General features: G+C 35.9%; 1 protein-coding gene across 7 annotated transcripts in view; it reads left to right on the top strand.

Annotated features, from left to right (window-relative positions):
- Nucleotides 1-12,077, top strand: part of RGS7 (regulator of G protein signaling 7) — a 240,103-nt gene that overhangs the window by 126,536 nt on the left and 101,490 nt on the right. For all 7 annotated transcript variants that reach the window (XM_065057835.1, XM_065057838.1, XM_065057836.1 and 4 more), the window contains one exon: nt 8,519-8,569. In XM_065057835.1, the coding sequence (XP_064913907.1) occupies nt 8,519-8,569 (51 nt within the window). The remainder of the gene's footprint in view (nt 1-8,518; nt 8,570-12,077) is intronic.

Below are 12,077 nucleotides of genomic sequence, written 5' to 3'. Positions count from 1 at the left end.
ATCTAGTAGACTTAAAAAGAAAAACAGATGAACTATTTATGGTAGCTAGCAACTTTGTCCTTCAGGAGTGTGTTGTCAGCTTTCCTGAAGCAATCTTGGATGAATTTTCAGAGTGACAGTTCAAGATAGTTAGGCAACAGTGATGTTATTGTAGTGCTTTTGCATGTCATTTCAAGAACTGGAGGACAAACCTGGGATACGAACCATGTATCCATTCACTTCTTGGCTTTTTTTCAGTGAGGCTGCTCTCACATTCATTCAATGCTGTGTTCTGGACCAGGATGCACTTGCTGATGCTGTTCTACTTTCCATAAACCAGTCTTCACTGAAGTAGCCAGGGCACTCCAGGTGCTTCAACTCCTCACACGGGTGTCATTTATTTTCTCCTGTTATCTCCAAAACTATTTAACACAAAAGCATTACAGCTCAAACAAAAGAAATCCAAAGGGGCCCTGACCAGAAGACCTGAAGGCTGAAGTAGAGACACTCAGGTTCAAATACCTCAAACTTCTTGTGTCTGAGCAGAAATTTGGACTAAGTTGCCTCATGCTTTAGAGAATATAAGTAGCAGGCATTAGAGACAGTTCTCTTCCCTGTGAAGTTTATAATTCTTTGAATAAAGAAGTTGCATTGTCACTGAGAGAAACAGAATAAAATGCAGAACAGCTTAATTGCCTATTGATTTACACAGTATACACTAGTGTTGGGTAGGGCATGGACACAGTTATGTTTGGTGTTTGGAAGGTTCCTGCTCTTCACTTGGAGGTGGATCCAAACCTATTTGGAGGACGGAATTTAGCTTGAAAGTTATCAAAGGTAATGAGGGAAGGAGAACATGACAAACTGCTAAAACCTTGACCATTTCTCTTTTAATAGTACCCAAATCTGTTTGTGTATGTTTGCAGGGTACAGAGAGGCATTGATTGAGAGAAGGAAAAGGATGGGTCATAATGATGATGAAAACTGAAAGTCACTTAGCTTCTAATCTTTTAATATTATTTAAGTTTTCTGATGGATGGTAAGTCAAGTAGGTCTCACTGATAAACCTCCTAAGCTCCTTGCTTATCTCAGACTTCAGAGGTTTTGCTTGGAGTATGCATACAGTATTTAAAAATGAAGTGGGTTTTTCTGTTTTGTTTTCTATTTGAAGGTGAAGATTTCTCAAAAATGAAATGACCTTATGGTGTTCAGAATTCTACTTACATTTCCTGTTTGTTGGTTTGTTGGTTTTGTTTTGTTTTTTCCCCTCACAAATATTTTTCCCATAGAAGAAGTTGTAGGATTCATTGTCAGGGGAATGTACAAAATAGTCTTTTCTTTATCCATGTCAGATGAACACTGATATTTTATTATAGTCAGACAGGATTTCATGACTTTACATAATTTTGAAGAAAAGCATAAAAATTCCTTTACAGTAGAAAGGCTGTGCTAGGTTTTCATACCGCTTAGTTTTTCTGAACAGCATCACTCTTGTCTTGCAAATGTTTAGCATGAAACAGTGTTCTTCAGTGAGAAGCTAAACTCTAGTGCTTATTATAACAGCCTTGGGATTATAGGGGTCCCATCTGTGGTTATTGGAATACTGCCAACTATGCACAGCTAGTGTCATCTGTGAAACAATCACTTGTGGCTGTTGAGGAGTTCTAAGTAGAGGATGTCTTTTGAGAAGCTTTAGAAGTAAATGTTGCTGGAATGAAGCAGCAGTTCCTTTTGCTGGAGAAGACAGGGGCCTGTGTAGATTGGCACTTTTAGGATAAAGAGTGGGCATGGATACACAGGCATGATTACCCTTTTAATTACCCTTTTAGTCCTTATGAATTAGATTTCTGTTATGATTTTGGTTATGAGACAGCTGTGACTGCAGAATTTACATAACTGGAATTTATTGGTTAGCACTGTTGAGTGATTTCATGTAGGTATAGAAGTGGAAGAGATTTTACATGTCCTGTATTAGCTCTTTCACAACATGAAAGCAGATTAATTTTCCTCTCTTGTGAAGCGGAGATTCAGTAATTTAACCATCCCAAGCAACAGGTTCTTCACAGGGTTATGCTAGCCAGAAGTACGGATCCTTTCTGCCCTTCTAGGCTTGAGTATTTTCGAGGGTTGCTTACAGTGGTCCAACTCAAAAGCAGTAGGATGATTCATTTGAGGGTCTCATTTCTGCAGATTCCTGTGTCCATCTTCACTTGAAGGAACAAACAAACAAACAACTTGTATTGTAGCTTATATTGTTTTAAAATTAGAATTGAGTAGTTTCATTAAAGTATGTCATATTATCTGTACAGTTAGTATTATTCAAATGAGATTTTTAAATCTGCAACTCGATACAATCTTCCTTGAGGTGTAAGAGTACTCAAACAAATGTGTGACTTACCTCCAATTACAATAAGTCAAAAGAGTGAGTTTATGTTTTTGTTTTCACCAATAATTTTAAAAAGGAAGTGGCAGAAATAAGTATGTGAAAGTTGAGATGCAAATTTCCTTAATCAAACTGCGCTTTGATCAATGATGTGTTTCTTTTAAAAGTCAGCCCACTTAAATGGTAAAGGTCAGTAGGTTAAATGTGAAAATGCAATTGGCAATGTATTCAAAATATCACAGTTTCAGCTCTGCTGCCACTCATGGTAAACAATTATACCAGATTAGCTCTATAAATTTATTTTAACTGAATCCAAAATAAAATAGAAAAGAAAGAGAAAACTATTAAATAAAAATACAAGGTAGGAAGTGTTTAAATTAGTACAAAATAAATCCAAATTTATTTACACAGATTCTCTGTGTAGTTTTCCTTATCTCGCCCTTTTAACATCTAAATGTTTGTTACCACCTTAGTTCTGAAACTTAAAACTGGGCAATCAGAGCACCTCTGAATACATATTCTGTTAGACCGAAATCCAACGCAGATTAGTACTGACTAAAACCATAATTTGTGGGGGAATAACTCCTTGTTCCTCAAGCACTACCGCAACCCCAGCCTCAGAGAGGAGTCCCACATCCTTCTGTCTTTCGCCTTTCTGTGAACAGCACTATCAAATGGTGTAAACTGTCTCTTTGCTGAGCTATAGTAGATGTAGGAGAGAAAAATAAGCTGAATAATCCTGTGTGTATCCAAATACATTTTTCAATAAGTATACCAAAAGGTAATATAGCCTTTGCTTTTCTTCCCTCTGCCTTTCTGCCCGTGAAATGTGTGGTACTTGACTTCTTTCAGATGTATGCATGCAGAATTCGTTCACAAACCATGCTTCTCAGAGAAAGAAAAGAAACTGTAAAATATCTCTGCTGATATAACAGAGTGACAACATATGCTATGGTTTGTGACCATGAAAACTCAAGGAGAATACAGATCATCTTCTTCCATTCACCAGTAAAAAGGCCTTTCTTGCAGAGTCCAACTCCCTGTTACAGAGCAATTTTTGTGAAAAAACAGCTAGTTCTGATAGACCATTGGCCTTTACAGTCACCCATCTCATCTGATGCAGTTTCTGTGTTTCCAATATCTGAATCAGTGGTAAGAAATGAAATTGCACATTGTATTTTTTTCAGGCACTCATGACCAGGGATTTTGAAGTGTGTATCAATATCTGAACCTAATTTCCTGATGTATCACCATGAAGTAGTGTGACAAAGCACGGGTGTTGACGGTGAACTCAAAATAACACAATTCTCTCCTCTAACAGTGAAAAAAAATGAAACAATGGAAATGCAATACTCTTTCCTTACTAATCTAGTAATAGTCTTGTTCTCTTAAATTTAGAAACTGCTCCTTTTTAGAGCAATGTGTGTTAAGTTTTCCCTACTGTGAATTGCCCTGTGTAAAATTCCCCAGGTTCTTGGTATCAGATGGTGGTGAAGCGCTGAATGTGGTCCAGTCGACCAAGGGGCTCCCTTGAGGGAGCTCCTGGATGAGCTGCTGCTTCCTTTCAGCAAACAAGCACCTACCCAACAGGCCCAGCTTCCTGGCTTTCACAACACGGGACAATTATTGTGATGGTTATGTTGCTGTTGAGAGTTCAGATGGCAAAAGTCTTGATGGAGTAGGTGTTTGCTGGATTGTCAACAGCAAGACCCTCTCAGGCGAGTTTCCTGTGTCCCTGTCTCTCTTCATCACCTGTGAATACTCCACGGTCTACAAGTAAAAGAACAGGCAAACAAAAAAACCCACCCAAACCAACCAACCAAGCAAAACAACAAAAGAACACATTTTAGTTACTAAACTGAGATATTTGCAGTAAAAGTATTTGTTTCAAGGTTGAAATCTTTTTTTTTATGAAATAAGAAATCGTTGAGTTAGGTTTCTTGGTGGTCTCATGGTTTGTGACTCCAATTAATAAAATATACTTTCTTGCAATTTGAATCTTCTTCAGCAAAGTATGGTTTTGAATTTTTAAAATGATAGAGCATTTTGAATTTTTATTTTCCTTTGCAGAATACTATCATAGCCTTGTATTGTCAGATCAAGGCTTACATGGCTCATGGCATCAGTGCATGGCAAAAATTGCTCTATAATTCCTGTGCAATTTTCTCTAGTTCAGAATCAACACCCTTTTCAAATGCACTCTTTAAAAACCTGTTTAAAATAAGGGGTTTGTTCTTGAAAGCTAACCTTAGCATTGCCCTGTCCTTTGTGACTTTGACTTGAAAATTAGCATTGTAGAGTTCAGAGAGCACACTTTCCTCAAAACTGTTTTCTTAAGATGCTATGACAGCTTCAGCAACTGCTATTTTTGCACCATTTCATTTAAAATTAATCACTTGTGGAGTTTTCAGCAAGTACATTTTACAAAGAACACGTGGTTTGTGGGTGTTTTTTTTTGTTTTTTTGGGTTTTTTTTTGTATATGAATGTAGACATATTTTTGCCTCTTTCTTTAAAGTTGAAAGTCTCTCATATTTTTGTACTTGAGTAAGATCTTGTGAATTTTATTGCCTTTATCTGGATACATGCTGGCATTTAAGGAATCTCTCTGTTGGTCCTCAGGCTCTGAGTCCAAAAGAACTTTTAAAAAAATATTTTCTGCTTGCACTGACTTTAATTTAATATTAAAAATTTTAATTTTGCCTTGTCCAGTTTTATTTGCTATAGAAATTGGCATGAAAATTGAGGGTGCTTCTGGGATTTCAAAATTCAGTTGGCAATTTAACTTCAGTCTTCTGCACCTTACAGATCTAGTAGCCAGCTTGCCTTGTAGATGCCTTCTTAAAGTGAGGTAGAGAAACTTGGAGAGCTTAGCTTGAGAATCTTCTTTGAAAATATTATTACTGGGAATTTGTTAGCACTCATCACCAGTGACTGACACATTAAGTAGTGTACAAAAATTGAGTCTCTTTTTCACATGGTAAACATTTTCTATTTTGGATTGCTGAAGTTTTCCTTTTCAGGAGAGTCCAATCCTGAGGTAGTAGCTTGCATAAAATTTGTATCATTAGCTTGTCTTTTTGATATATTCCTGGAGATTAGTCAGGTCAGGTTTGAAGGTTAAAGGTGTTTTATCCTGTTACTTCTTGGATCATAATTCCTGTAGATGCGAAGGGTGGTGTATGAAAAATGACATGAATTTACTGGTCACCAGATTTTCAAAGCCTGGACTCAATGGAAATATTGTTTTCCTGTAGAGTATTCACCTATTTTGCTGCCTTGTTCTTTTCCTGAGATAAGAGATTATAGTAGTGATTTTGCTTTTAGAAACACATTTGCATAAGTAGTAAACATTAGAAAAGAGCACAGGAATGATTGAATGAAATAATTCTGTTAATTAGACAATAAAAGTAGCAACCAAAAAAACACACAGCAAGATATATGAGATAATATCTTTATAATTTCTTTTAGAGCTTTTAGCCACAAGATGTCTCAAAGGAATGTGAACTCAAAAATTTCTCACTTGTGATTTGACAAATTACTTGCAATTTTGATTTACTTGAATAGCCTTCACACTCTAAGGAGAGTGTTCATGTTAATATTTATTTGTCTGGGCTTTTGTCATTGAAGTCTTGCAGTTGAAATCACTGGAGTGTTCAAATGTGATAGCTGGGTTAAACTGCTGTTCAGGCTTTTGGGTACCAGGGGAATGGCTTCAGTGTGGAAAGTGAATAGAGTAGTAATGATCTTTCAGAATCAGATTATATAATTGTCAGGAAATACCATTTCCCACTATTGTTTATAATAAGCTAGAAGACAGTATAACATATGGGGGTGAAATTTCTGGTGTGTAGACCATGTATGTAAATATGATGCCAGGAGCTAAGGGCTGAGGAATATGGTGTGTCTCCATCGGAAAGTTTTCAAAAGTGGTAAAGAGGAAAGAAGTATTTGAAGCTAAGATAAAAAGAATAGAAAATTTCTTCCCATATAGTACCTGAGAGATTTGAAAGAAACCAAAGTTAAGAGTCAGTATTCAAAAATGTCATGTTGTTTTTCTAATTACTTTTTGTCTCTGGCCTTTGAGGATTTGTGAAAATATTCAGGGCTGACTAACATCTCTAGTCAGCTGACATAAAAATATAGGTAGGTTTGAAACTGTATCATTGAAGTCTATGAAGTTTCATCTTATACTAAGACAAAATTCTTGCTTCAGCATCAGTCTCACTAAGTTCATATGCACAAGGACAGAAATTATATTTATAAAAAATGTATAAAAATAGAATATTTTGAAGTAGGATTATCTGTCTGAAATATTTTTCTACATATCCAACACCATACAAAGGTGAATTGCCTCATTTATGGAATGATTCTGTGTAAGTGCTCTAAGAAATGGTTCCACCGGAGTTCAATATCTATCACAATTTAGATGTAACATGGGAATGAAAATCTCTGCACTGGACACGGCTGTAAAATCTTCACAGTTTTCATTGCTACGTGATCAATTTAGTAATGCATACACACATGAAAATTTATGGTATAATCAACTAGGTTTTGTAAAATACACGATAAAACTGTTCACTAAGTGTAATAAAATAAAAACTACAAAATTATATTCTTTAAAATTAAGAAAGTAAGGAGAAATAAATTTTCTTTCTTCTCTGAAACGCTTTTTTAGAACTATCATATTCATTAGCTTAAGAAGACCAAAGGAAATTATGCACTATGGGAAGTAAAGAAAGAAATCTCAATCTAGGGAGTGTCAGGGGAAATATCCTCCACATTCTAATGTTGTGTTTATTAGCCATGCATGAGATTTTATTGTTTTGATTTGTTTTATATTGTATAGATTTTATAGTTTTTTATTATCTTTTTAAATTTAAGGTTTATAGAAGAATTATGTTGTTATATCTTCTGAGAAATGGATGAGCAACTTAAATATTGGTTCTATAAGGAAACATTATGTTATATGTCTCTTTATTGTGTTGCTTGTCTGAACTGGAGGCATGATGCAACTGTCATGAAACACAGAGAAGATGTACATAACCCCCCTCAGTGTTTTCAGCATATTTTCCCCTTAAACCAATTTGTTTATTTAAAGTTACTTAATCATAAATGTGTTTGTCTTTTTGTCTGCAGAACTACTTTATAATTTATTTTGTAATTCATGCTCATGGTGGGTGAAGTCCAACTGTAGCTTTCAGTCCCAAAATCAAGACCAACTTCAGCTTGTGACTGGGCATACAGAATGCAAAGTATGATAGGTGGTTCATGGCCAAGAGGAGCAGAGGGAGTGAGGAATTAGGGGGTGGGGTTGGAAGGATAGTCAGTGTGTAAGATAGCAGGGAATTTGGTATTGAAGGTGTTAAGAGGCAAGCAATAACATGTGACCTTAAAATAAGGACAGGAATTTAGGTAGGAAGAAGTGAATAGCCAGTAAATTAAGAGATACAGAAGAGAGACCAGAGTGGTGAGGAAAGAGCTTTAGCACCAGGAGAAAAATGAAGAGTTTAGCCATGAGGTGGAGTTTGAAACATTGGTAGTACATTTTTAGGTAACTGAATATGATTTTACTGGTAGCCAGTGGAATGGGTTGAAAGTCACTACAGCAGAAGAGATAGTTAAAGATAATGGAACCATAAGGCAAAGTGCAACACAAACTGCAGCTTATAAGAAGAGCTCATAATGCCATGGATTAGTCCCAAGGAGGTTTTTAAGCCTCCAGCATGCCCTGCAGCATACACCCCATATATTGCACAATCACAATGCGTATGGCTTTTACATTTTTTAGGCTTCATTTGTAAACTAATTTGGAAGGTTGGGAAACTTAGTATTAACTTAATAAAGTGTTTGGTTTTGTATGTAAGTTTTGCAGTAATATAATTTTTGAAATACAGGCTATTATCGTACCCTTTGTGCACTTCTATTACATTTTATGAGTCTTGGCCTAAAGAAAGAAATGAGAGGTATGTTCCTTTGCTAAAAGAAAACAAAAAATAAAAGTAACAAAAATAGAATGATCTAGTTTTTCCTAGACAAACTGAGGAAAAAATATAGATCACTTTTACATAGTAGAACAATGTTAATTGTCCTATGGAACTGGAGAACAGGAGAAAAAAATGTACTAATCTAAAAATGCCTGTTGTTTTTTTCCTAGGTTCAGACATTGTTCAGTGGTTAACAAAGAACTTATCTATAGAAGACCCAGGTAACTTCTCTTTTTTTTTTCATGTCTGAAAATTCTAGTTTGTCTTTTTAAATGATTGGACCTGACTTGTTCTTCTGTTGCAGTGGGAAAGGCTAGGCAGCATTTGACCAGTACAATTTCAATAGCAAAACAGGGAGCATTAAACCTTAGAAACCTTTGCTAAGAATCTGAGGATTTTGGATATCCATTTTATTGGAGCAGGGACTAAGAAACAAGATGATGGCCAAGAATAAAAATGGTAGCTGCTTTAATTAGTAGAAAATAAGTTTCTGTTCTATTCCATGAGGAATTTACTCAGTGTCATGCTAAATAGTTTGTTTAACATATTGCTGTTTTTCAGGATATAAAAAATAAATAGAATTAATGAAATACACTCTTGTACTGTTACCAAGAGCTGCATTTCTGTTCTTAAATTTGGACACTTTTATAGCATCTTAAATGGAAAGTGAACTGTAAATAAAATCAGTGCAGTGATGAAGAACAGTTCATTGCTCTGTCAGCTGTTTTGGAACGTGGAAGTAAAGCTTTGGTTCCAGGCTCTACTGCAGGTTTCTTGTGTGGCCATCAGCAAAGCAGTTTGGTGTGTTTCTGATATTTATTTCCCAATTTACAGGAATCTGGTTACATGATCTGGAATTTTCCAGAAAGGAATGATTTCTAGTAGAAAATGCTGAATGTCAGAAATAAAACATTCTGTGGAAATTCCCATTATCTTTTGGTTAAGGGAAAATTAACTTTCCTTCTTTAAAGCATGATTGAAACCACTAATTTTTCCTATATCAATTTCTGGACTTTTTGGAATGAAATTCGTGTTTTATTTGTTTTTTTAAATTCAAATAATGTGTTTGTTGTTTTATTTGGACATATTAGTAATGAAAGTATGATCATTATGTAATTCCAGCAAAAAGTAAAATCACTTGTATAATGAGAAACTCTTATAAATACATAATTCATTATTTGGAAGAAGCCAGTTTACAACTTATCGATACATTACATGAAAGAGTTCACTAATTGCTTCCAGTTTTATGTGACTTTGCACATTGTCATATGTTTGCTTCCTGATAATAAAGCAGAGGTTGCAAGAAACCTATGTATATTGTATATTGTATTTCTCGGTTGTCAGCTACAAAACACTCACCTATGTATTTGAAAGATTGCCATTCTGTGTTTATTTGATATGGAAGCTCAATCTTTATTTGTCAAACCAGAACTGCAATACTGGGATATGCTGCCATTCAGATTATCTGGTTGTTGCGAAATTTGTAATAGAAGAAATGTTAAACTAAATGGAAAACACGATTCCCAATTAAAATTACACAAACACACAAAGTACTAACATATGTAACCAGACCACCATAGTAATTTAATTTAAGCTGGGTTTTATCCTCTCAGATTGCAGGTGGAAAAAACTATCCATGATGACCAAAGTGTCGCATGTGTGTCAGTTCTAGTCCAAAGTCAGCTGTCTAGAGCTGGCTGAGCACAAATCTTCAGGAAGCCAGTTGCCCTAAGTGCTGTCTTTGGGTGGTGCTCAGAGTTACCACATGATAGCAGTGAACCTGGCAGGTGGTGGGCAAGAGCTATTCTGAAAATATTCTGTTTTGTAAAAATTTTTAAGTGTGCGACTCTTTGTTCTAGTATGGACAAGACAATCTAGAATTTCTTGTGGAAATGCCCTAAATTTCTGTGAACTGTTGTCACCATAATTTGGATTTCCAGTATCTTCCATCTGCTTTTCAGCAGTGTGTCAGGGGTTTACTATGACTGTCTTTTAAATCTCTCCCATAGGGTTCTTTTACAAAGCTCTTGTGAAACTGCATTTTCATGATGCAGAAACAAATAGTGCCTGTGTTTGCACTGAAAGTTATCATGTCTGTTGAATTCCTGTATCAGAAACATACCTGTAAAAGAAACACAAAGTAGACCTTGGTTCACATATTTTAAGGGTATATTCTACTCTGTCCAGAAAAATGTAAGGACTATTGGCACACCTCACCTACCAGCGCATGAACTACTCGTTCGAGCAAGGCATGCAAATTGTGGTTTAAGGAGTAAGCAGACAGTTAGATTCACAGAATCCTAGAACAGCCCAGGTTAGAAGTGATCTCAAAAGATCCTCTGGTCTGACCTTTCGTGGGAAAGGGAGCCCAGATGAGATTATCTAGCACCCTGTCTAGTCACATCTTGAACACCTCCACTGATGGGAACTCCACCATGTCTCTGGGGAAGTTGTTGCAGCAATGGGTTGTTTTCACTATAAAATATTTCTTTCTTAGATCAAGATGAAACCTCTTCCCATGCAACTTGTACCCGTTGCCCCTTGTCCTCTCCTTGTGGCCTCCGTCCTCTTTGTACTTGTAACTGTGATGAGGTCCCCCCTCAGCTTTTTGTTCTCTGGAGTGAAAACACCTAATTCCTTCAGTCACCTTGCTCTTTAGTAAAAAGAACCAGTAAGAAGGAAGTGGCACTACTGTACCTTAAAATTAAAAAAAAAAAAAAAAGCCAAAACAAACAAACAAACAAAAAGCCAACACATTTTGTACTGCATTTTTTTTCCTTTGTTTGGCATAGCAAATACAACTCCAATACCATTTAAGTGGGGATAGTGGGGATGAAGAAGGCTGCTTTGTGGATGGTGGGTGAGCAAAAGGCGGAAGAAGGTCTGGCAGTAACATTTGCTTTCAGTGTGCTAATAACTGTAGAGCTATTATCTGGAAACAGCAATTTCAAGTAAAAAATAGTTACAAATATTAATTGCCAGCCAAAAAAAGCTTGCATGTTTTTCATAAGTGGAAAATCACTTTCTGTGGAAGATTTGAAAGACTTTGGCTTGCTGCAGTAAATCTCCATCAAGAAAATAAACTGGACATGATGGGTGAATTCTGACAAATTATACCAGATTCGAAGTTACTCGGTGGAACAGAGTAGAGCTTGTGCCCAGAATAGCTGTGCACAACATACAGTTGCTGTTATATTGTTTGCTTTTCAGTATGTACTTAAAAAATGTTTGTGTTTCAGCCTACAACTCATCTGTAGAATTTTAAGGAACAGAAATGATCTAAGTTATTTTTAATGTGAAATTTTTATTCAGTTACAAAAATAAGCCTGATCTCAACCTGAAAAGAAGCAATTAACTGAGTTTACAGAATTGTAAGGGCTTGTGGTTTGGCAATTAGACCTGTGTTTGTTGAATTGACCATCACAGGATAACTGCTGACTCTTCACTGATGGTGCCAATTACTTTTAATGTGGAAAATCTACTCTCTCTACATTGTGTTTTGCTTTTTTAAAGTATAATTAATGCCATGAAATGTACCAGACTGACCACAATAGAGGCTGAAGTACTTTTAAACCTTAGGGGAAAAAATAGAACAAAAAAAGGTAGATAAACTGATATAAATGCATCAGCTGAAATTGCCAAGAGACTAATTCTGTACTTGGTTCTTGCACTGATTTCTTTGATGCCTTTTGGACAGACACTTTATTTCTCTGTTCCCTAGTATTCTGA

Source organism: Columba livia, chromosome 3, assembly GCF_036013475.1.
Source record: "Columba livia isolate bColLiv1 breed racing homer chromosome 3, bColLiv1.pat.W.v2, whole genome shotgun sequence".
In the NCBI taxonomy this organism is placed as follows: domain Eukaryota; kingdom Metazoa; phylum Chordata; class Aves; order Columbiformes; family Columbidae; genus Columba; species Columba livia.
This window is presented reverse-complemented; position numbering and strand designations above follow the sequence as displayed.